Genomic DNA, 26,002 nt, shown 5'->3' on the forward strand with positions numbered 1-26,002 from the left:
TCTACAGCTTACTATGGTTTTGACCTTAGGCAAGTCATTTTACCTCTATGGACCTCAGCTTCCTCATCTATAAAATGAAAGAGTTGGTTATGGTGGCTTCTGAGATCACTTTCCACTTTAGATCTAGGATCTAATGAACCTCCTAAGGCATCTTTGTAGGCTTTCAGATTGTTCCAGTTCTTAAGCTTTTCCTTTAACTGTGTGTACTTTTCAAGCAACTTTCATCTTACATTATCTCAAAACTAGAAGGAATCTTAGCAATTATCTCCTCTTTTTACAGATGAGGTCACTGAAGCCTGGGAAGCTGAGTATGCCCAAGATCATAAAATGAGTTAGTAACTAACCTGGAACTTGAATCCAGCTTTCCTTACTTATAGTACAGTGATCTTACTCTTATTCCAGGCTGTTTCCTAGAATTCTAAAGAATTGTTTTTCTTCTTTTTACAAATAGGAGTTTCCTCTAGTTTTCAGAAGCAAAGCTTCAGCGTGTATTTTATACCATTTGTTCAGAAATGGCATTTGAAAACATGTTCTCCACTTAGAAAAAAGAAAGAGAAAGAATAATTTAAGGAAGAGAATGATTTTCCTTTTCATATATTTGACTATGTTGCTCAGCCATTTCAATCATGTCCAACTCTTTATGACCTATTTTGGGTTTTCTTGGCAAAGAGACTGGAGTGGTTTGTATTTTCCTTCTCCAACTCATTTTACAGATGAGGAAACTGAGGCAAACAGGGTTAAGTGAAGTGCCCAGGGTCATACTGCTGGTGTCTAAGGTCAGATTTGAACTCAGGTCTTCCTGATTCCTGGCCTGGTACTCTATCCATTGTGCCATCTAGCTGTCCCATATTTGATTATAGACTTTGCCATAACTGTTTAAGTATGTAAATTGCTAAGCTTGCCCTGTGATAAAATCATCTGTTTAACACTCTGCCTACTGAGTCACCCACCTGCTTACACAATAAGTATATTATATGTTTAAAAAAGTAATAGAAGCAACAAAGATCTCTGAAATGGAAGTTTCTTACTGATTTAGGAATATGACATGGTTGTGGGAAGAAGTGATTTTTGACAGGTTTGAGAGGAATTTAGTCAGAATTTGACCAAAGTGTTGGAGCACTTAGGGTGCAGAAGAGGTTAATATGGGGTTTGTGGTGGGCATCTACTGTCAAGTAAAGGCATTTGAATGATAATTGAGAGTCAATAGAAAACACCTAAAAAAAATATAAGTAGCAGATAACATGATATATGTAGGGATAATATTTTCTGGAAGTGATAAAGAGTATTAATTGACAAAGGTCAGAGCAAGGAGAGAAACTTAGGAAACTTCCACATTAAGGAACTACAAAAGGCAAGGGGAAGAAACAGAACCAGTGTATTGTAACAAAAAGAGCACTGAATACAAAAATCAAAGAACCTGGGTTGAAAGCAACACTATTGCTTACTGTGTGTCTTGGGGGCAAGTGACTTTTCCTTTCTAGGACTTAATAGATGACATTAAGGTGGTTCCTACATGTAAATCCTATGATCTTAAGAGGTAGGAGAATAATTAAGATCTACATTCATTTAACAAATATTAAGTTCAATGCACTGTGCTGTACGCTGATATACTTCAAAAATAATGAGAAAAGTAAGGATGACAGTAACAGTCATCTAAACAGAGAAGTATCCTAATTTTGTCTTAAATATTCTCTTCACTAAAATGAATTTTCTGAAACCAGTGATATGAACAGTATGGTATTTAGAAAAGTCTGTTGTTAAGCCACCTATAATATTACCAAAATTCTAATTCACTGATCTGATATTCTTCTCAATATTTTAAGTTTTATGAATTAAAAGGAAGGAAAGTGAGCAGGTATTTATTTAGTGCCCTCCATGTGCCAGGCACTGTGCTAGGTGCTTTACAAATATAATCTCATTTGATTCTCACAATACCTATAGATTCTATTATGAACCTCATTTTTCTGTTAAGAAATCTGAAACAAAGAGATATTCAGTAACTTTTTCAGGGTCACGCAGCTAGTAAGTGTCTGAGGCTGGAATTAATACTAAATAGCCCATACTTCAGGCCTAGCACTTTATCCATTGGGCTACCTAGTAGCATATACAAGGTTGTTAAGTATAGCACAAGAACCAAAATTTGGAATAATTATATGAAAAGATAATCAAAAGAGCTAAAAAAATGAACTACTAACAAAGTTTGAGGAAAAATACAATTGTATTTAAGCTCTACTAAACATGAAGTCCTGATCATATCACTCCACTACTGAAATCCTTGTTTTGCTACCTATGATCCATCAATTAAAATCCACTCTGTATATTCCCAATTCAGAACATCTACAATTTTGCTAGATTCCAGTTTTCCAGACTTATTTAATAGTTCTCCCCAACAATTACTTTATTCTATAGCCAAGCTTATTTCCATCCTCTAAATTTGTCCACAGTCTTTCTTTTCGAGTCTAGGTTTTTGCTCATGGTAGTCTTTGACCTGTTGGTGCCCTCTCTACCATCTTCATCCCTTAATATCCAATACTTCAAAAATATTTTTACTCTATGGTAGGCAAGAAGAGAAACCAGAAAATGAGCATGGCAGGAAATACCAGTAAAACTTTTGCAAATGATTCACAAACCCTGGGTTGCAAAAGTTGAGGAGAAAAGTAGCAAAGCAAGATGAACTAGAGTAGTTTATTCTTCTGTCTTCAATTTATGGCTATATTTCCAACTGCCATATGTCTATTCTCTTTTATCAACTTGATCACTTTGTATGGAGAGTAGCATAGTTTTATTTTTAGACCTGGTTGAGAAGCTTAAGATATTATTAAATGCAATATATAGCAGCATATTTTATACAAATGAATATTTTTCTTTAATGTAATTCTGATTCTGCTCTCCTGAATTGGGTTAGGTAGGTTTTATTTTCCTGAATTTTATACTTCTCTGTATTATTTTGAGCAAAATTACTCTCTTGATTAATTATTCAGTCTATGCATTTAGAATATATTTGCTTTTAGACTTTATAAAAAATATTTCATGTTATAATATTTATGCAGATGTTTCTCTTTCATATTAAACTTAGTTTTCAGATGTTCAAACCAGTTAACCCTTGAAAGAATAATTCTATTCCAATACTCTGTCATTACTTCTTGATTATTGGATTTTAACGGCATAAATCATTCTTGAATCCAAGTGTTTTTAAATTGCTACTTTTTTCCTTTCTTTTCTTAGGAAGTTGAAGAACATGTGGCATTTTTAATAACAGTTCCAACAGCCCTTGCTATTTTCTTCGCAATATTTATTCTTGTCTGCATTGAATCTGTATTTAAGAAGCTACTTCGCGTTTTCTCTTTGGTAATATGGGTATGCCTTGTTGCCATGGGATATTTATTCATGTGTTTTGAGGACTCCATCTTTCCTTGGGACCAGGTAAGATTTCCAATTCTTTTTTTATAATCTCTTTGTTCAATGATTGGTCATCACTTCTGCCCTTCTGCACCCTAGTCTAAACTGAATACCTCTGAAAGAGAATTACTTAAAGTAGACATCTTAGAACTAACCACGTTGATGGATAATACATTTTAATGAGACATGATTTCCAGTCAATATATCCAAAAGAGAAATAAAAACAAGATTGACAACTTAGTCACCATTACCTGAGCACAAGCCTGAGAGACAGAAGACATATTCAATATAGATTTAGGCCATCTATTTTCCTTTATACAGAAAGCTTTCTGTGGAGCTTCTGTTGTTAGCGAAGGAAAGAATTTCATAAACAAAGAGGTATTTCTGAGCTAAAAGTAGATAATAAAAATTTACCTAGGAGTTGTGATGCATAATTATAGTACTTACTACTATGGACTTGAGAGTGATGGATCACTTGAGTTTGGGAGTTCTGAGTTATAGCAGAGCTAAAGCCAATCAGGTGGCTACACTAAGTCCAGCACTAGTATGATGAGCCCTGGAAGTTGGAGAGAGGTAAACCAGGCTGCTGAAGTAAAGGTGAATTGTCTTATGTCAATAATAGAGTGGATCAAAGCCTTCATTTTGATCAGTAGTAGAGTCATGCCCATGAGTGGCTGCTGTACCTTCAGACAGGGGGAGATAGGGAGACACAAATAAAACAAAACTAAATGTAAATTATGAAATATTACCATGTATTGAAATATTTTTTCCAAGATACCTGCAGATACAATGAAGATTTTTAGTTTGTTAATTGACACACAATTTATAGATAAGAAGAATGAAAAGACTGATATACTTCCAGTTGAATGGCTGACAGGCACCTATTCCTCTTAGAGTTATTTATGTGAAGACTTTGGGAAACATTAATCATCAAGACAGTAATTAACCAGGAAGTAAGCCAAAGAGCAGAAAAAGGAAGAAAGAAAGAAAGAAAGAAAGAAAGAAAGAAAGAAAGAAAGAAAGAAAGAAAGAAAGAAAGGAAGGAAGGAAGGAAGGAAGGAAGGAAGGAAGGAAGGAAGGAAGGAAGGAAGGAAGGAAGGAAGGAAGAAAGAAAGAAAAAGAAAAAGAAAAAGAAAAAGAAAGAAAGAAATTTTAAAAATATGCTTCAATCTGTATTCAAACACCATCAATTCTTTCTCTGGTGATGGGTAGTGTGTTTCATCATAAGTCCTTCAGAGTTCTCTTAGATCTTTTTATTGCTGAGAATTGCTAATTCATACACATCTGATCATCATTCAATACTGCTGTTACTTTGTACACAACACATTTCATTTTGCATCAGCTCATGTAAGTGTTTTCAGGTTTTTCTGAGAGTATCCTGCTCACAATTTCTTATATCACAATAGTAATCCATCATAATCACATACCACAATTGGTTTAGCCATTCCCCAATTGATGGGGCGTCCTCTTAATTTCAATTTATCACCAGGAAAGAGCTGACATAAATATTTTTGTACATTTAGGTTCTTTTCCTTTTTTTTTTTTTTTGTCTCTCTTGGGATACAGACCTAGTAGTGGTCAAAGGATATGTATGGTTTTATAGCCATTTGGGCATAATTCCAAATTGATTTGCAGAATGGATGAATCAGTTCAAAACTTCACTAATAGTGCATTAATGTCTACTTTTCCACATCCTCTCCAACATTTTCATTTTCCTTTTCTGTCCTATTAGTCAATGTAATAAGTATGAGACAGTACCACAGAATTGTTTTAATTTGCATTTCTCCAATTAGTAGCGAATAAGAATAGCATTTTTTTCATATATCCATAGATAGTTTGATTACTTCAATGGAAAGCTGTTCATATCTTCTGATCAATTATCAGTTTGGGAATGGCTCTTATTTTTATAAATTTGACTCAGTTCTCTATATATTTGAGAAATAAGGACTTTATCAGAAAAAAAAAATTGCTTCTACATTTTTATCACAATTACTATTCCTAAATGTATTTCCCCCAATCCTATTCCCCTGTTTATTTCATTCTCTCCTTTCAATCTGTTCCTTCTCAAAAGTGTTTCACTTTTGACTGCTCCCTGCCCCAATCTGCCCTCCCTTCCATCATCACCCTCTTTTCTTATCTCCTTCCCCTCCTACTTTCCTGTAGAGTAAGATAAATTTTTATACCCAATAGAGTGTATATGTTATTCCCACTTTTAGTCAATTTTGATGAGAATAAGATTCACTGATTCCCCCCTTCCCCAATTTCCCCTCCATCATAAAAGTTTTTTCTTTCCTCTTTTAAGTGGGATTATTCACCCCTTAATTTTATTTTTTTTATATCATCCCTTTATATTCAACTCATACCTGTGCCTTCTATCTATATATACTCCTAACTGCCCTAATAATGAGATAGTTCTTAGGAATTACAAATATCATTTTCTCACATAAAAATGTAAACAGTTTTATCTTATTAAGCCCTTTATGATTTCTCTTTCCTGTTCATCTTTATATGTTTCTATTGAGTCTTGTATTTGAAAGTGAAATTTTCTTTTCAGCTCTGGTATTTTCATCAAGAATTCTTGAAAGTCCTCTATTTCATTTAATATTCATTTTTTTCCTTGAAGGATTATACTCAGTTTTGCTGGGTAGGTGATTTTTGGTTGTACTTCTAGCTCCTTTGTCCTCCTCCATATCATACTCTACCCTCTCTGATCCTGTAATGTGGAAGCTGCTAAATCTTGTGTTATCCTGGCTATGGCTTCCTGATACTTGAATTGTTTCTTTCTGACTGCTTGCAATATTTTCTCCTTGAACTGGGAGCTCTGTAATTTAGCTATAATATTTGTAGGAATTTTTATTTTGGTATCTTATTCAGGAGGTGATCAATATATTCTTTAAACTTCTGTTTTACCCTTGCTTCTAGCATATCAGGGCAGTTTTCTTTGATAATTTCTTGAAAGATGATGTCTAAGCTATTTTGCAATTGTGGCTTTCAGGTAGTCCAATAATTTTAAAATTATTTCTCTGGATTTTTCTAGTCAGTTGTTTTTCCAATGATATATTTTATATTGTCTTCTATTTTTTCATTCTTTTGGCTTTTGTTTTATTGTTTCTTGATTTCTCATAAAGTCATTAGATTCCATTTGCTCAGTTCTAATTTTTAAGGAATTATTTTCTTCAGTGAGCTCTTGGACCACTTTTTCCCATTCACCCAATTCTGCTTTTAAAAGTATTCTTCTCCTCATTGGTTGTTTCTTTTTTTTTGGACCACTTTTACAATTTGACCTAGTCTGTTTTTCAAAGTGTTATTTTCTTCAATATTTTTAGAGGGTCTCCTTTACCAACTTGTTGACTTGTTTTTTATGATTTTCTTACATCACTCTCATTTCTCTTCCCAATTTTTCTTCTACTTCTATTACTTGATTTTCAAAATCCTCTTTGAGCTCTGCTATGACCTAAGACCAATTCATATTTTTCTTGGAGGCTTTGGATGTAGCAGCTTTGACTTTGTTATCTTCTTTTGAGTGTGTGTTTTGATCTTCCTTGTCACAAAAGTAACATTTTATGGTCAGATATTTTCTGCTGTTTGCTAATTTTTTTCCAGCTTATTAATTACTTGACTTTTAAGTGTTTGTTAAAGTAAGACTCTACTTTCAGGGTGGGAAGTGCACCGTCCCAAGCTTCAAGGGTTTTGTGCAGTTGTTTTCAGGGATACTTCTAGGGACCTGTAAGTTTTTACTTATTCTAAGATGGTATGATCTAAGGAGAGGTGTTTATTCCTCTCTGACCTGTGCTCTAGTCTGTGAATGACTACAACCACTCTTTTTTTCCCCTGAAACTGTGAGGAGGATCCCTACTCAACTGTGGTTACAAACTCTGGTGTGCTAGTGCTCCTCCTCACCCTGGGACTGACACCCAGGACTGTGACCCAGTTCCAAATATAGATAAAACAACAGAGTCCTGCCTCAGTGCTAACAGAGAGACCACTGTAATTTTATTCTGATGGGTTATTTGACCCCCTTAACCATCTGTGGGAGGAGAGCTCCAGAAGCAACTGCTACCATTGCTGAATCAGTGGCTCCCAAGGCCTGTTCCTGGTTTGCTGGGACAGGGGCTGTGCTTGCACAGCCTGTATAGAACTGTGCTTCACTCTTACCTATGTCCAACAGATCTTTTCCGCTGACCTTCTAAGTTGTCTTTGACATCTGTGGGCTAAGAGGTCTGGAAACTGTCACTGCTGCCACTGATGCAGTCATCCCAAAGCCTGCTCCAGGTTTACTGGGACTAGGGCTGCGCTGGTGCAGCTCGCACAGGATTAAGCTCCTCTCTCACTCTGGTGCAATCTGACCTTTTAAGTTGTCCTGGGGTGGAAATTTTTTTCACTCTGTCTTTTTGTGTGTTCTACTGCTCTAAAATTTGTTTAGTCATTATTTAAAGGTATCTGGAAGGGTTTGGGGAAGAGCTCAGATGAGTTGCTGCCATAAATTCCACTATCTTGGCCTAGTTACGTTATTTCTACTGGGTATCTGTTAATCTGTGGTTGCTATATTATTCTTTGCTGCCATATGCTGGACTTCAGCTCTTCAAGCACTTCAGCCCTCTCTCCCCTGAATTCTGCTGCCATCTACTGTGATACATGGTCTCACATACTTCTCTTTGACAGAGACTGGTTAATTCTCTTTTAATGATGGGAGTGAAACCAAAATCACCCGGTTAAAAATTCAACCAAAGCTACAAGAAAGCCTCAAGATTAATTTTTTTTTTTAATTTTAGCTCGGGAAATGAGATTTCCCTCCTTCAAAAGATCCTTTCTGATTGGCATGAAGAAAAAAGTGGAGGAAAGAAAAAATGCTAGGTAAAGGAGGAAGGTCCAGAAATTTATATTCTTGTTTCACATTCCACCATTTGTTTACAATATATTCCAGTAATAAAATTGCTGTACTTTTGTGCCACATTCTGTTTAGCACACGTTACAGTTTTCCTACATGAGAAATTCAGACAATCATGGGAAGAATTGTATGAAATGTTGCTGAGTGAGGAGAAAAAAGCCACTAAAACAATATACATAATGATTCACAATACTAGAGATAATGTTTAAAGTCAGCAGAACTCAGATCACTTACAGTGACCATACAGCCGGTACAAAAGAATAGGTGATAAAGCACTTCCCCTTTCTAGGTAGAGGGGCAAAGAATTGTAAGTGTGGAATGTGGCATATGTTTTTAGAAGTGATTCCTCTGTCAGTTGGTTTTTCTTATCTTTATTTGTTCCAAGGGAGAGTTTACTGGAGATAAGAGGTGCATATCAGGAATTAATTGATGTAATTTTTTAAGAAAATATTTTTTTTTTTAAAAACCAGGATAGCTGCCATTAAGTCTATGCAGTTTATTAAGAGTGGAAGCATAGGAAGACTTTTGTTCTAGAACTATTGGTTTAGAATTATGTGTTAATTTTGATTAATTATTGCCCAAATTTGCTAGGTAATTATGATCTAGTTATCACTTAAATTCTTTTTAAGGCTGAAAACCAGAAGGAAGAAAACAACACCTTCTCTCTGATAATACACTGAAAATTTACAACTGAAAAGGAGAAAAGGAATGAGAAGAATCACCAATATCAGTCTAGTGCTGCTTCATATAGGATAGGATAAAAAAGTAATAGCATTTATTAAGTACATACTACATGTCAGGCACTGGGCTAAATGCTTTACCAAAAAAAAAAAAAATCTCGTTTCATCCTCACAAAAACCCTGGGAAACAGGTGATATTATACCTATTTTATAGTTGAGGGAACTAAGGCAGTCTGAGGTTGAGCGAGTCACTGAAGGTAACATAGCCAGAAGTATCTAAGACTGGATTGTCTTTCCCCAAATCATTTTTTTTAAAAATCAGGGAGGTATGTAATACAGTCTTGAATAGTTAAAAATTTAATTTATGTTTCAGGAGTTAAAAGGCTAAGTTTGAGTAATTTGGATAATTAATTTAGCTTTAATTAGATAGCACTATGTTCTTTTTCATTGAAGATCTTCAATCAAAGGCCAAATACTCATTTTCAGGAGATCATAAAACAGATTCCCATTCATGTATGAGTTAAATTAGATGATCTCTGGTCTTCCTTCCAATTTCGAGATTCAATAATTTCTGTTAATGTTTCATTACCTGAGTGAGATGAACAAATGATGGATAAAAGAACTTGCAAAAACAAAAGAAAAAAGCAAGTATTGACATTAAAATTTTCTTCTGTAATATTTCATTGTAGTCTGGTGCAGTACTTGAGAAAGAATGAAAAAGTTATAGAATAAAATCCTATCTATTAATATTAAAATAGAGATTGTCAGTTTACCACCAATGCCTCATTTCCTAAAATGTTAACAATGTCTGCCCAAATGAAAGTTATGCAGGATTAGAATGGGTTAGAATTAAAGTGACTTTGTGAAAGAGTCATTTTACTATAAAATAAGTTGATGGCCTATTTTTTTATAAAAATGCCATAATTTAAATAGACTTTGCTCATGAGAAAGCTGTTTTAGAATTTAAACCAATAACAAAATAAGAATGTGAATGGAGTGCTAGCTAGGTATCAAGACATAGGTTCAGATGCCAGTCCTAATGCTTGCTAATCACAGGACCCTCAGCAAATCATTTATTCTGTGTCCTTCAGACTAGAACTTTCCAATCAAATGGGAGAGGGGTTGCAATCTACATCTATGGAGAATTTTCCCTGTGTGGGTAAAGACACAGATCTTTTACATTTTAAGTAACAAATAAGTAAAAACTGATAGATTTTACTACCTCATTCCCTTGGCATTTATTCAGCCATGAGATATTTTAAGTGATTTTTTTTTCTTCAGAAAAAAATCTTTCTTCAGCTTCAAGTGAATTTAGGCATCTTCAATTGCTTACTTCAACTTTTTAAAAATAGAAAATATTTCTTAAATACGTTATTCCCTTTCCCATCTTCTAAAATAGAAGATAGCAAATATAATTTTCATACTGTTTGATACCAGCTTCATCATAACTACCCATATTATATTGCGTGTAAAATTGTAGGCCTTTGAAAGAGAACTGAGGAACAAAATACATGCCACTGGAGCAGAGGCTTTTGGGGAAGCTGTTTCTGGTATCCAGATGATTTTTTGTTCTTAGGTTCGCTCTATTCTGCAAAAGTTGAAGCTGCTGGTTGGACAGTCATAACTATTGAAGCTTTTTTCCTTCTGAAAGTTGTAAGGATTGAACCCAAATTCATAGCCTACACATAGGCAGTGTGATATGGCTGAAAAACCATGGGTAAGTCAACAAGGAAAGAATTTACACTCCATACAGAAGTTTATATTTCTATAACGGCAAGACAAAGGAAGGACACTAGAAATCTCCACCTAAAACAGAATGGCTTGGGAACAGGAAAAGTGCAGTAAAGGTGGGAAAAGGACAAAATTCCTCCAAAAGGGGAAGAGCAAGGCAGTGGCAAATGGAGCATTCTTTTACCTTGGGGCCTTCTAGACTATGAATGTAGAATGCTTATCTACATGGCCCCAAATGCACAAGCAATTTCTTGGCCTAGCACAGAGCGATTGGTCTTGACTCCTAAGGAAACACAAGGAGTCCAGCTTGGGGTACAAACAACAGATTATGTCAGCCGTGGGAGACTTCGTCTTTGACACACTCAGAGTCACGTACTTTTCTGGGTCCAGCATTCACCTCAAAAAGGAAATGCAGACTTCTGCTAGCCTTTGGAAGGACTTGTTTGCTTTTGTTTGAGGAAATTATTCAGAATATCACATGAGTATTAATTTACTGTAGGAATAACCTGGTTATCTATTGAATAAAGAGGAAGAAAGCCAAATAATGGTGTTATCATTTGGCCTCCAAGAATGCAATCATTTATAACTGAGCAATTAATCTTGTGTCATGATTTTAGAGACAAGAAACCAAAGAGAACAGGTCTGTTTTTTTAAAAAGTTTATACACAAAAAATGTGTCTTTCATGTAATGTAAGTTATGTAAATGAAACATCATAGATAAAGATGTTTGGCCAAAGATGAACTTGGCTTACGTTATATATAATGTGAAATAACTTTAACAGTGAAGTGAAAAAGTGATCTTTTTAACTTTCCTTACCATCATGTTATATTCAATTCACTAACTATGTATGAAGCCCCTACTGTTTACCCAACACTATACTAGGTGCTGAGAATAAGAGAAAAATTAAATTAACTCTGTCTCTGTCTGTCTGTCTCTTTGTCTGTCTCTGTCTCTGTCTCTGTCTCTCTCTCTCTCTCTGTTTACATTGTTGTCAGTGTTTACCACACACTCACCTTTTGTCAGTGCCTGGATAAGTCTGATCCCATTTGTACTTCTTGCAACCTTCCCTTGCTATGCTCACCCATGATGGGTAATAATTTCATTGATTATGGTCAGGATTGTTAGTGATGATCATCATTAATGACTATAAATTTATTTGTACAGTGATCTTTAGCACTTTTTCTTTGCTAAGAACTGAATGCTGAGATATTTTTATTTCTGACTAAAAATTTTTACTCAACGAATCCAAAAACTACAAAGGACATAATATAAATATATGGTACATAAACGTGTAGGTTTCTCTTTTCTCTGCCTCCATTTTCCCCTATATTTTCTTAGAGGCAGAAATTTTCTCCATATCCCAGTCTATCTTTACGAATTTTTTCTCCTAATGGCTGCAGGCATGCCCTCTACCTTCCCTCTCCCCTTTGTATTATGGAAATTTTAGAAATGCTTCTTTAGTTGGCAATGAGAGAAAAGAAGAGTTGAAAGGCATTGACTTGCAATGATCTTTTTAATGTTTTTATTAATATTTTAAAAAAATTAACAACTTTTATTTTCTCTCCTTACCAATTCTTCCCCTTTGGGGACTGGAAAGTTGTAACAAACATTTATAATCAGATTGCTATAAGCAAAGATGAAAAGAACAGATTCAGAGAAGCCTGAGGAGACTTGAATGAACTCATGCAGAATGAAGCGAGAAGATTCAGAGGAATTTCTGCAAAATCAAATCTGTTTTTTTCAACTCTCTGTAACTAGGTCAACTTTCTCGTCAGAAAAGACAAATAATCAATTAACTTATAAGGGATTTGAATGAAAAAGCATGCCCTTTGACTGGCATTGATAACACTTCACTCTGAGGGTTGTTGGAAGGAGAAAATGCTGTTTGCAAGCACTTAGCACCCTGCCTGAGAAGGCAGGAACTTAATAAATGCTAGTTTCCTTCCTTCCTCCCATTTAAGGCCCTCTACAATCTGATCAAGCCCTTTCATTCTACTCTTATTTCCCAGTTCACCCACCTATCAGAGAGACTAGAATCTCAGTTTTTTTCCAATATGATCCTGATCTGTCTTGCCAGCCCTCCCTTCATGCCTAGAACATGCTCCTTTCACAGTGATTACTGAACTATCCAGGGTTTTCCAGGAGATGGGGGGAAAGTGATTTCTAGGCTTCTTATATATGTTACTGATTCATTTTAAAGAGCAAAACTTTCACTATCATCTCAGTACTTTAGAATTTGTTGTGAATTAATCTTTACATTTAACAAGCGACTTTATGAAATACATACCTATCTTAGAGATAGTTCTGCTCCTGTCTGACTGGGAGACAGATTTAAGGATCAGTAGATTAAATAATTTGGGAAGCAAACAAAGTGTTCTTAACCTCCAGCAAGGCTGAAGGAGGAGGGGAAGACAGATTTTGGGTACAGCACCAACTTCCCAGGAAGGAATAATCCAGAGTTTAAAATATTTCCCATTAAGAGTTGCTAAGCAACATCTCACTCAGCCTCACCTGTATTTAGTATTTCAAATTTCCTTTTCTCAGCAGCAGCTAATATCAACTCCACCTACCTCATAAAATAAGGAGCAAAGTACAGACCTTCAAACCAAATAAAAACATTTTCATGGAAGAGTTTTAAGTCTTGATTTCTATATTTAGGGTAACAAAATAATGAAATATCAGCCACTTTTTCATGAGTCAGTTCTAAAATTAAATTCTTCTTCCTTAAAAATGTGTTGCAACTAACATATCTTTTCTTTCAGAGTCTCCCTCACCCTCATCGTGGACTACTTATATTCCTAAATAGATTTAATTTCTTCCCCCTCTCTCTTCTAGGCTTTCATCTTTCTCTGCTAGAAGAGTATAAGCTCCTTGAGGGCAATAATTATTTTTCATCTTTGTCTTATTATCCACAGTTCCTTGTAATCAGAAGGCCCTTAATAAGTGATTGCTGAATTTAATTACGTTTTGTGTACTCATCTCATTGTATCCCCAAAGCTCCTTAACATAGTACTTGGCATATTTTAGGTACTCAATAAATAGCATTTCAATTGTCTGACAGATTGCTACTGAAGACACTGGTGGATAACAATGCCATGCTTTATTCTTCAGTCTAACTCCTCCTAGGCAGTGGAAGCCTAATAAATGTTGGGTTGCACTCATCTTCTCCCTTCAAAGTGGTATTGGACTAAATAGCTTCACTTACTATTGTTTAATATAGTTCTTAAGAGTTCCCACAGGAGATTCTTTTAAATTTCCCTTCAGCTCTTCTTGATGTGCTTTCTACTCTTAAAAACACATGAGTAAAAAGAATTGGTGGTCATCCAGGATAAATTTATCTCCCACTAGACAATTTCTTTACTTCTGTCATGCACACTTTTCTTTGAATCATTTATCACTCAGGGAGTGTCATCAGGAAGAGATAAAAAAACCATTCCACAGATGTAATATCTATTACAGAATTTATTAAAGCTCAAATTGGTTTTCTAGCATCTGTTCAGAACAATGCTGCTCACCCTAGTGTGTAAAGAATTACTAATATTTCTAGTAGGAGAGTAACAAATGAAACTGCCTGTGAGAAGAAAGTTTACTTCCCAGATGTAAAAAAAAAAAAACCTGAAGCAAAGGGCTCATTCAATATAGTTCAAAAAACTTGGTTTACTCATATAACTGAAATCCCTAGTAGTCGTTTTTTCCTACAGAAGTGGAAGTTTTCAGGTGGATGAATCAGTCGAAATAATGTAAAGAACCTAAACGTCATTGATAGGACCAGAAAGAAGGTCTTTTCTGGTAATTACATAGAATACCCTAGTGGCATTTTTCCCTGTGGCTTCTTCTGGGGCCGACATTTTACCTTAATCCTTCAAGGTTTGTAGAAAAAGTTAAAGGCTTCCCTTAGACTACAGGGGAAAGGAAGGTTCTTGACTAAATACTCTTAAGAATTTTTAGCTAAAAGTGGAATAAGAAGACATTCCATTTTCACCCTTCATTTTACCACCTAATGGGACTTTGTTGTTATAAGACCCACAACTAAGCCTAAGTCTCACTATTAAAGAATGTTCATTTTCCCAGATGCATATCACAAAAGTTAGAACAAAGATATTAAGATATAAATAATAATATATTCTCAATACCATAGGATGGAGCCAGTTTTATCAAAATTTTCCCATTAGTACTGGTATAAAGAATTAGAACCAATAGGACACACCACAAGAAAGAAACAAGCAAAAAAAGCAAATAGTGTGCTTCAATCTGCATTCACACTCCATTGTTCTCTTTCTAGATGTGGACATCATTTTCCATTATGAGTCTTTTGGAGTTATTGTAGACCATTGCATTTCTAAGAAGAACTAAATGTACCAAAGTTAGTTATCACACAGTATTGCTGTTACTGTGTACAATATTCTGCCATTTCTGCTCATTTCATTTAGCATCCTGTAAGTCTTTCCAGGTTTTTCTGAAGTCTGCCTGCTCACCATTTTCTTGAAGAATGATAGTATTCCATTACATTCATATACCACAACTTGTTTATTCATTCCCCAATTGATGGACATCCCCTCAACTTCCAATTCCTGGCTACCACAAAAAGAACTGCTATAAATATTTTGTATCTGTGGGTCTTTTCCTTTTTTTATGATCCCTTTGGAATACACACCTAGAGGTGGTATTGTTAGATCAAAGGGTATGCACAGTTTTATAGCCCTTTGGGCATAGTTCAAAATTGCTTTCTAGAATGGTTAGATCAATTAACAACTCCCCCAACAATGCATTAGTATTTCAATTTTCCCACATCTTTTCCAACATTTATCATTTTCCTATTTTGTCATGTTAGCCAATCTGATAGACATGACGTCGTACCTCAGAGTTATTTTGAATTGCATTTCTCTAATCAATAGTGATTTAGACCATTTTTTCATATGACATTAGATATCTTTAATTTCTTCACCTGAAAACTTTCTGTTCCCTTCCTTTGACCATTTATCAATTGGGGAATGATTTGTACTCATAAATTTGACTCAGTTTTCTATACATTTTCAAAAACAGACCTTTATCAGAGATACTGGTTACAAAAAATGTTTCCCAGCTTTCTGTTTTCCTTCTAATCTTCATTGCATTAACTTTTTTCATGCAAAGCCTTTTCAATTTAATATAATCAAAATTATTCATCTTTTAATTCATAATGTTCTCTGTCTTTTGTTTGGTCACAAATTTTTCCATTCTCCATAAATCTGATGGGGAAAATATTTCTTCTTCCCCTAATTTGCATCAGCATTTATATCTAAATCATGTACCCATTTTGAGTTTATCTTGGTATAGAGTTTAAGATGTTGGTCTGTGCCTAATATCTGCCATACTATTTTCCAGTTTTCCCAGCTTTTTTAGTTAAATAGTGAATTCTTATCCAAAAAACTGGACAGACTGATGGATTCTTGACCAGACATTCATGATTTCCTATGTATAAATGTGCACCCAGTACAATTCTTCCCAGACACAATAACATGCTTCTATAAGGGAAAATGCCATATTATCGTATGTTGATAAAGGAGAAAGGAATTCCTGTTTTATAATTTATAGAGATTCCTTGAAGACTTATTTAAGAATGACTATCTTGTCTGCACCATTCATTCTTCAGGGCATGATCCTGGTCAACTAATAAGTTGCCAGCTGAAGAGCTAAATCTTTTGCTGTCCCTTTTGCCCTGAGCCAGTATTTGAGTTGAAACAGTGAATGAAAGTGACAAAAGCTATTACAGTGAAAGAATACCACTAGGTCTGCTGCCTGTCAGTCATTACATAATTAGTATGTCTATGTTTATACTTCTCCTTCCTCCTGGCCATATTCCTCCGAAGTGCTAGATGTGACATAAAATTTGCTCATCTCTTTCAAGACAGAATATTTGACTTTCAAAGGGATACCTGTACTCCATTAGCGCTGTGAGTTACTCTGTTTCCTTCTATTTGGTGACAGAGTTTCTCTGGATTTTCATTTGGTCTTATTGTGTACAGAGGATGGGAGAGTAGAAATTTACCAGAAACAATTAAAAGCACAGGAAAAAAATTAATTTAAACTCATAAGAAAGAGGATCTTTTTTTAAAAAAATAAAACTGTATTTCACCTTCATATTCTTATGTGATACTTGTTGCTGTTTTACCTTCTGTAACTCATGAAATTAATAGTAATCTTTATATGATAAAGTACAAATCCTTCTTAAGAAACATAATTTATCTGGGATACCCATGTAGTTTATGTTGCATCATATAGACATCATTCTTTGTTAGACAAAAAGTTTACAACAGGAGAAAAATCTTGCAGGACATTGTGGAACTCTGGCATGTTGGCTTTGAAGTTAGTTCTATGGTTTTATGAGTTTTCTGTCTACTCTGATAATAACATTTTATTATTTTTTTAAGTCCCATGGACAGTCAACTCTTAAAATTCAGGCACTAATCATATAATTTATGGATTATCTTAAGGTATTCAGTCTCTGTTATCCTTAACCCTCCTCCATGCCCAGTTGTGGAGCTTCTTCATTCTTTTTAGTGATTTCATCAGAAAGTAGAGAAGATAAATATGAAATGTTGAAATTCAAATTAGTGAATTTTGTGACATCACTAACTCTTCTAAACCACAGACTAAAAGAATTCTGCAATTTTCTGGATGAATAAATATATACTTTCATATATATATGTATACATATACATATATATGTACATAAAGCTAGATAGAGATAGATAGATAGATAGATGATAGATAGACAGATAGATAGATAGATAGATAGATAGATAGATAGATAGATAGATAGATAGATAGATAGATAGATGGTAGCATAATTCCACTACTTCTCTAAGCAATCCAGGACTATGGTGTTAAAGTCACTCCACTGTTCCTGGTGATTTAAAAAAATTGTTATGAAAATCCTTGAAAATCTTTTCTATTTTTCTTATGTTTCTTGTACTGCTTTCTCTTTTATCTTTAAAAGCCCTAGGTTATTAGAAACTAAATTGCATCTCTCACTAAAAGTCATGATTTTGTCCTCTATTTCTGTCTGTTTTATAACAGAAAGTTTCCCCCTTTATTTAATAAAGAGATAGTGGTCATTATGTTTATTCATTTTTCTCCATAATATTTTAACAAGTTTATCTGTTTAAACCAGTATGGTCCTGGGTTGTCATATATCTCCACTTGCCAAATTAACTTAAATGGTTACTGATCAAGGCAATTTTTAGGTTCATTTAGTCTCTTTGTATGACCAATAATTTATACCACTTTAATGCTAGTATGAAATTACATCAGTCAGTCTCTCTGTTTGTTCTATTTTCCATATCCCATTTTCATCATAAATTATGTTTTTAAAAGTCAGGATGGAGTTAAACATATACATTATATTTTTCTAACTTTTTTATTTGTTTCTCTAGTTTAGTACTAAATTTGGTCTTGTCCTCAAAAGTTGTTGACCTAATTATACATAGGCAGCTGATTCCCAAATTACCCCAACATCAGTAACCAGTGTTTCCCTATTAAAATATAATCAGTTTCATTTGGGGGAAAAATGGTGCTCACCATATTCAATGCCTTCTGTTTCTTTTCTTGAGCAAAGTATCCATGACATGTAAACCCCAGGCTTTTTTGTAGTCTACAAATTTGTTGTCTCCCTCAGTTTCCTTCCTCCTAATACACATTATTTTTTAACTATTTGTTCACCATTCTCACCTATCCTTACCTTTGCAATGAATTCACCCTGTGTCATAATATATACTGATATAATTTTAGTGTCTTCTTAAGTACTTCAAAGAATGTCTCTCCCTCTTCATTTTCTATAATAGATCCTGATGTATAAGATGTCATTATTTTCTTAATGGTCTGTTCTTCAAATTCTTATCAAAACAACTACAAAATGACCAAATATGGCAGGTAATAATATCTTTTGTTACCTTAGTACACAATAAAATTGTTTTATTTCCTTTTCACAAAGAACTTATGATCCCCTCTTGATTTTTGGTTGCCACTCCCTTCTCTTGATTTCATTTATAATGTTCCTGTTAAGATTGATATGATTCAGTTCATCTAGCAATACATTCACTCAATATTTGAATAAGGATTTCACATTTAAAATACCAACAGATAGATGAAAGTTTATCAATAGCCTAACTACCATGTGATTCTTTGCTCACTGTCCCCTTTTCTGTAACTCTACCATTGCTACTGCAGAGTCTGAAAAAGGGTCTTACACAAGTAAAGGCCATTTGGTATTTTTCTTACTGCACAGTTTGGCATGAAGCAAAAAATTATCAAGTAATTGATAACCTGCTGCTCTTGAGCCTTTTTTATAATATAATTATACCAGTTGGTTCTTGCAAAACAGACTCACTTTGCCACGGAAATCATGCTCCAAGCCTTTCTAGCTTGGGAGAAATTGCCACTACTTCCACTCCACACATATAGTGTTTAAGAACTCAAAATCACTTTCATAAATAAGAGATTAGACTAGGAATTCTGGGATAATGGAAATACTAAAGCTATTTTTCAGTATCATATCACCTTTAAAATTGGATTTCATTCCCAGGCATAGAGAACTAAGGAATAAATCTATAAAGGAATAAATATCCAACAAGCCTCCTATAAATATAGCAATAAAATTAAAATCAATAATGGAAATGTGAGCAAATTATTTGCTGGCAGAAGCTAATGTTAACATAAATAATAAATGGAACAAGCAACATGAAACAATAAAATAATTATAGCAAAGAAAATTATAATGATGAAATAACATAACCATAGTTTATGCAGCTAAAATTGCTCAGAATAAAAAGTAGATTTCTCCACAATAATAGTAATAAAAAAGGGAGACTGAAGAGCTGACCATGCAACTTAAAAATAACACACTAATGAGAATAGACATTTGCAGATGAAGAAAAGATAAATGAAATTGAAAACCAAAAGAAGACTACATTGATAAATAAAACTAATTTTAAGGATATATGCAATATGTACAACTATTACCTAATCTAATTTCATTTTAAGAGGCATAAATAACCAATTCATCAAATTAAAAATAATAAATTCATTGCAAATGAGAAGGAAATACATATTTGAATTACGTGTTATTCTAACCAGTGTACCTAATTATATGCCAAAGAAAACAGAAAACCTGAATGAAAGGAATGAATGTAAAATGCTCTAATTAATACAGAAAATAGAGTATCTGAACAATACCCATCTTAGAAAAGAAAAAGAATTAACACCTTAAAAATAAAATCTTATGTGGAAATGAATCACCATGGGATCAAATGGATTTATGAGAAAATTTTTTAAGCATGTAAAGAAAAGAATAGACCTGGTGCTACAGAAACTTAAGAAAAAGAGGTGGAGCCAAGATTGTAGAAGCACAGACCTGCTCAATTTCTCCCCCAAAGCCCTTAAAATACCTGTAAAAATGATTCTAAGCAAATTCTACAGCAGTAGAAGCCACAAAATGACAGAAATAAACAGATTTCCAGCCCAAGACAACCTGGAAAGGTGACAGGAAGATTCTATCATACCAGTTCGGAGCAGAGCACAGCCTAGTGTGGGCTGCATGCACAGACAGACTGGAGCAGGCTTCAAGGTGCTGAATCACAGGTCGCTGCTGTGGTTTCCAGATTTCTCATCCCATAAATGCCAAAGACAGCTTCAAAAGTGAGTGAGAAAGCTCTTTCATCTGGATGAGAAGGGAACATTGTTAGGCCTCAATCCCAGCCCCATCCCCAGAGTGGCTTTTGAAACTCTTGGTCTACACACCCTGGGGGAATCGAGCAGATGATATGGGTCACAGTCTTAAGTGGTGGTCCTCAGGTGAGGAGGAGCACTGGTATGGCAGATCTGGTGGCAGTAGTGGAGAGGGAATCCTATTCTCAATTATAGGATGGAAAAGAGTGCTTGCGGTTGCTCACAGACAAGAGCACAGAGCAGAAGAGGAGTAAACACCTCTCGCTTGACTATGCCACTTTAGAGAAACTGAGAACTTACAGGTCTCGAGATACGTGGAAGAACAGTTGCACAAAACCACTGAAGCCTGGAGTAGCATACCCCCGACTTGACAAAGGACTCAAAAGTCAAATAATTGGCTAGGAAAATGCCCTCAAAGAGGAAAAATAAGACTACAGAAGGTTACTTTCTTAGTGAAAGAAGTATTTTCTTCTATCCTTTCGGGTGAGAAAGAGCAAAGTATGCAATCAGAGGAAGATAGCAAGGTCAAGGCTCATACATCCAAAACCTCCAAAAAATATACACAATAGTCTCAGACCATGGAAGAGCTCAAAAAGGATTTTGAAAATCAAGTAACAAAAATAAAGAAAAATTGGGAAGAGAAATGAGAGAAAAGCAAGAAAATCATGAAACCAAAAAATCAAGTCAACAACTTGCAAAAGGAGACCCAAAAATGCTGAAGAAAATAACACCTTTAAAAATAGACTAACCCAAATGGCAAAAGAGGTCCAAAAAGCCAATAAGAAGAATGCCTTAAAAATCAGAATTGGCCAAATGAAAAAGGAGGTTCAAAAACTCACTGAAGAAAATAGTTCTTTAAAAATTAGAATGGAGCAGATGGAAACTAATGACTTTATGAGAAACCAATAAATTATAAAACAAACCAAATGAATGAAAAAAAAAAAAACAGAAGGCAGTGTGAAATATCTCATTGGAAAAAACAACTGCCCTGGAAAATAAATCCAGGAGAGTTCATTTTAAAATTATTGGTCTACCTGAAAACCATGATCAAAAAAAGAGCCTAGGCATCATCTCCCAAGAAATTATCAAGGAAAACTTCTCTGATTTTCTAGAACCAGAAAGTAAAAGAAAATTGGATAGACTTCATTGATTATCTCCTGAAAGAGACCCCAAAAGGAAAACTTCTAGGAATATCATAGCCAAATTCCAGAGTCCTGGGTCAAGGAGAAAATATTACAAACAGCCAGAAAGAAACAATTCAGGTATTGTGGAAATACAATCAGGTTAACACAAGATTTAGCAGCTTCTACACTAAGGGATCACAGGGCTTGGTCAAAGGAGATAGGATTAAAACCAAGAATCACCTACCCAGAAAAACTGAGTTTAATGTTTCAGGAGAAAAAAATGGAATTTCAATGAAATAGAAAACTTTCATCCATTCTTGTTGAAAAGACCAGAGCTGAATAGAAAATTTGATTTCCAAATATAAGAATAAAGAGAAACATGAAATGCTAAACAGAAAGAGAAGCCATAAGGGACTTATTAAAATTGAACTTTTTACATTGCTGTATGGAAAGATGATATTTGTAACTCATGAGACCTTTTTTAGTATTAGGATAGTTGGAGAGAATACATATTTATATATAGGTGTGTATGGGTGTGTGTGTGTGTATGTGTGTATGTGTGTATATACACTCTCTCTCATACACATACACACACACACAGCACAGGGTGAGCTGAATATGAAGGGAGAATACCTAAAAAATAAAATTTACTGGTGAGTGGAATGTATAAGGAGTAAGAGAAAGGGAGAGTTAGAATGTAGCAAATCATCTCACGTAAAAGAGGCAAGAAAGAGCTTCCACAATGGAGAGGAAGAGGGGAGGAGATGGAAGACAATAAGTGAGGCTTACTCTCTTGGGATTTAGCTTGAGGAGGAAATAACATACACTCAACTGGATATGGAAATCTATTTTACTCTACAGGAAAGTGTGGACAAGGGGATAGGAGAGGGAAGATAGCAGCAATAGAAGAATAATAGAACAAATTGGGGAAAGGGATAATCAGAAACAAACCCTGTTGTGGGAGGATGGGTCAAGGGAGAGAATGGAATAATGGAGGGTAGGATAGGACAGAGGGAAGTGTGGTTAGTCTTTCACAACATAGCTCTTATGGAAGTGTTTTGCATGGCTACACATGTATGGCCTCTATTGAATTGCTTGCTTTCTCAATGTGGGTGAATGGGAATGGAGGAAGGGAGAAAATATGAAACCCAAAGCTTTAATGAGTGTTAAAAATTGCTTTTGCATGTAACTGGGGAATAAGATATACAGGCAATGGAGCAGAGAAATCTATTTTGCCCTACAGGAAAATAGAGGGGAGGGGGATGTAAGAAGGAGGGAGTAATAGACAGGAAGACAGACTGGAGGAAGGGGCAGATGGGATGCATGTTGTCCTTGGCTGGGGGTGGGAAGAGATGGAGAGAAAGTTTTGAATTCAAATTCTTTGGGGAGTGAATGTTGAAAACTGAAAAATAAATAAATCATATATTAAAAAGAGAAGATAAAGACATTTTACTAAATTTTCTATGATAACTGTGGTCTATGAGATAACTGCTCAAATTAATACATGATTCAGAGAGTCTATAAACCAATACTACTAAGATATATTAATTAAAAAATACTAAATAAAAAGTTAGGAAAGAGGCTAGAGAACACATTAAAATAATTTATTTTTATCAGAATTAATTGATACTATAAATGCAAGGATGATTCAAAATTAGGAAAATTATAAAATAATGATAGTATAAACAAAAATAGCACAAAAATACATGAATAAATCAATAAATGACTTCAATAAAATATGATCCTCTTGTGCTTAAAGATGAAAAAGTATAAATCATATCTCCTCAATATGATTATAATTAAATCTCAAAAATCTCAAAAATCAAAGAGCCAAAGTTATTTATAATCAAGGAACAATTGAAATGTTTTTAATAAGATCAGGGACACTCATTATCTCCTTTATTATCTGGAAACTCTAATAACCCTAACTAACTATAGTAACTTAAAAATGCAAAAATAAGTGTAAAGATAAATGAGGCAAAATAACCTGGCTTCACATGGCTTACATAGAGAATCCTGGATAGTAACACTAATTTCATTTGGGAAATTCAAAGCTTAGCAATAGCAAGATGCAGAATGAAACTACAAAAATCAGCATTACTAGATATGATATTTCTCAAATACTCAGAAGAAAAAACTTACGAGAAATTCCTTTTGAGGTAACAATAAAATTACATTATCTAGGAATTAAAATTCCAAGACATATGTGAAATTTATATAAATCAAGCTGGAAAACTTTTTATTCTTTTAATGAAAATTTTTTAGCATTCTCATTAATATGGAAACAGACAACTTTCCTGGCTAGCATGCACTAACGTAATTTTCTTTTAAAAAAGGCCAAAGTGCTAAATAATGATTTTCTAATATAATTACTTATGCAATAATTTATTTTTAAAATTTTTTATTCATTGAAAACTTAAATACAAAGTGAGAAAAGAAAAAAAGAACATCTCCATGTACACAGTAAAACATGAGAGGATTCAATATAAAGCAATAAACATCAATTTCAAGAAAACCTACATAATAAATACTACATACTGTTTTCAAAGCCATTGTGTTTCCTTCTAGGTTTTCTTTTGCTCTCTACTGTGCATTTTTAATTTTTTTCTCACTTCTTGCCCTACCCTCCAGAAAGGTGCAATTAATTGTAAATTCACACATGCATAAATATCTATAAGCATACATGCACAGATATACACGTATACTATATACATGTATATGTATATAATATGATATTTAATATATAATTATAATTGTATAGTTAATATATAATTATAAAATATATTAATAAATTATATATACATATATATAATTTTACCTACACACAGATATTATATATACATATGTATATATATATATATATATATATATATATATATATATATGACCATACTATGCATTTGTAATGAGACTGTTAAGATTAAGACAATTCAGTTCCTCTAGCAATATGTTCACTCGATATTTGGGTAAGGATTTCACATTTAAAATAGCCACAGATAGATGCAAGTTTATCAACAGCCTAACTACTGTGTGACTGTTTACTCACTATCTCCTTTTCTGTAACTCTGCCATTGCTACTGCAGAATCTGAAAAGGGTCTTGTATAAGAAAAGGCCTTTGGTGTTTTTCTTGTTGTATAATTTGGTATGAAGCAAAAATTTATCAGCTAGTTGCTCAGCAGGAGCAGGTTAGAGATGGTATTGAATGAATAGATGAGTTAGATAAAATTTGCGTCTTTATTATATTGACTTTGCCCACCCATGAAGAATGAATATTTCTACAATTATCTAAATCTGACTTTATTTGTATGGCTCTCTGTAAGCCATGTATATTTATTTGTATGAAGTGTTTATTTGTATAAACACTTTATTTGTGTTTATGTTCATGCAGTTCCTGTTTCTGCTTTGGCAGTTATGCTCTCAGATATTTTATACTATCTAGTTATTTTAAATAGTCTAAAACAATACTGAATTATATTGGTGACACAAACTGTAGTTTCCTTATTTTCTCTATTAATTAAATCTATTTTAGCTTTAACTTTGTCTGAGATCATGAACACGACTTCCATTTTTTTCCATGATAAATTCTATGACAAACCCTTTATTTTAACTCCGTGCATATATCTCATTTTTATTATGTTTCCTGGAAGCCATGTAATTTTTTAAAAAGTTTTTTAATCCATTGTACTGTTTTTTTATATCCATTGTACTGTTTTCATTTTATGGGTAAACTCATCTCGTTCACATTCTGAATTATAAGTACTTATTCTGTATTTCCCTCCATCCTATTCTTCACTATTCTTCTTGCCCTATTCACCCTATTGTTTCTCACTTGTTCTACTTCATACCTTATCCTCCTATGCCTTAATCTACTCACATGAGTCCCTCCCTTATCCTCTCCCTCACCCTTTACCTTAATCTACCTATCTTTCTAAAAGTTTGTCCCTTATTTCGCCCCTTCCTTATTTGTAATCTATCGACCCTGTTAAAAATCCTTCACTTATCCTACCCCTTCACTGTCTCATTTATTTTTAAATTTATAAGACTTTTATACCCAACTAGATGTATGTCTTGTTTCTTCTTTAACCCATTTACAATGAGAGTAAGGTTCCAGTACTACCAGCTCCCTCCTCACTCCTTCTGTATCAGTTCTTCCTTTCATACCTCATTTGTATGAAATAGTTACTCCTTTTTATCTCTCCCTATAGTTTTATTTTTTAGTATAACTGCACAGGACAGTCCACAGAATTTTTTTTCAAATTAATCAAATAATGAAGAGTATTGATAACATTTTCATATATAAGAAGTACACAGTTTGACCTTATTGAATTCCCTATAATTTGTCTTCAACATTTACCCTATATTTCTCCTGGATGTTATATGTCAAGTTTTCCATTAAGTTTAGCTCATTTTGTCACAAATCCCTGAAAGTCTTTCAATTTTTTAAATACCTTTTTTTCATTCCAAATTATACTT

General features: G+C 34.0%; 1 protein-coding gene across 1 annotated transcript in view; it reads left to right on the forward strand.

Moving 5' to 3' along the window:
• The window catches only part of ADCY2 (adenylate cyclase 2), a 523,876-nt gene that overhangs the window by 18,783 nt on the left and 479,091 nt on the right, over positions 1-26,002 (forward strand). Inside the window, exon 2 of the mRNA XM_072605397.1 lies at positions 3,226-3,423. Within this exon, the coding sequence (XP_072461498.1) occupies positions 3,226-3,423 (198 nt within the window). The remainder of the gene's footprint in view (positions 1-3,225; positions 3,424-26,002) is intronic.

The sequence above is a fragment of the Notamacropus eugenii genome, chromosome 4 (assembly GCF_028372415.1).
Source record: "Notamacropus eugenii isolate mMacEug1 chromosome 4, mMacEug1.pri_v2, whole genome shotgun sequence".
NCBI lineage: Eukaryota > Metazoa > Chordata > Mammalia > Diprotodontia > Macropodidae > Notamacropus > Notamacropus eugenii.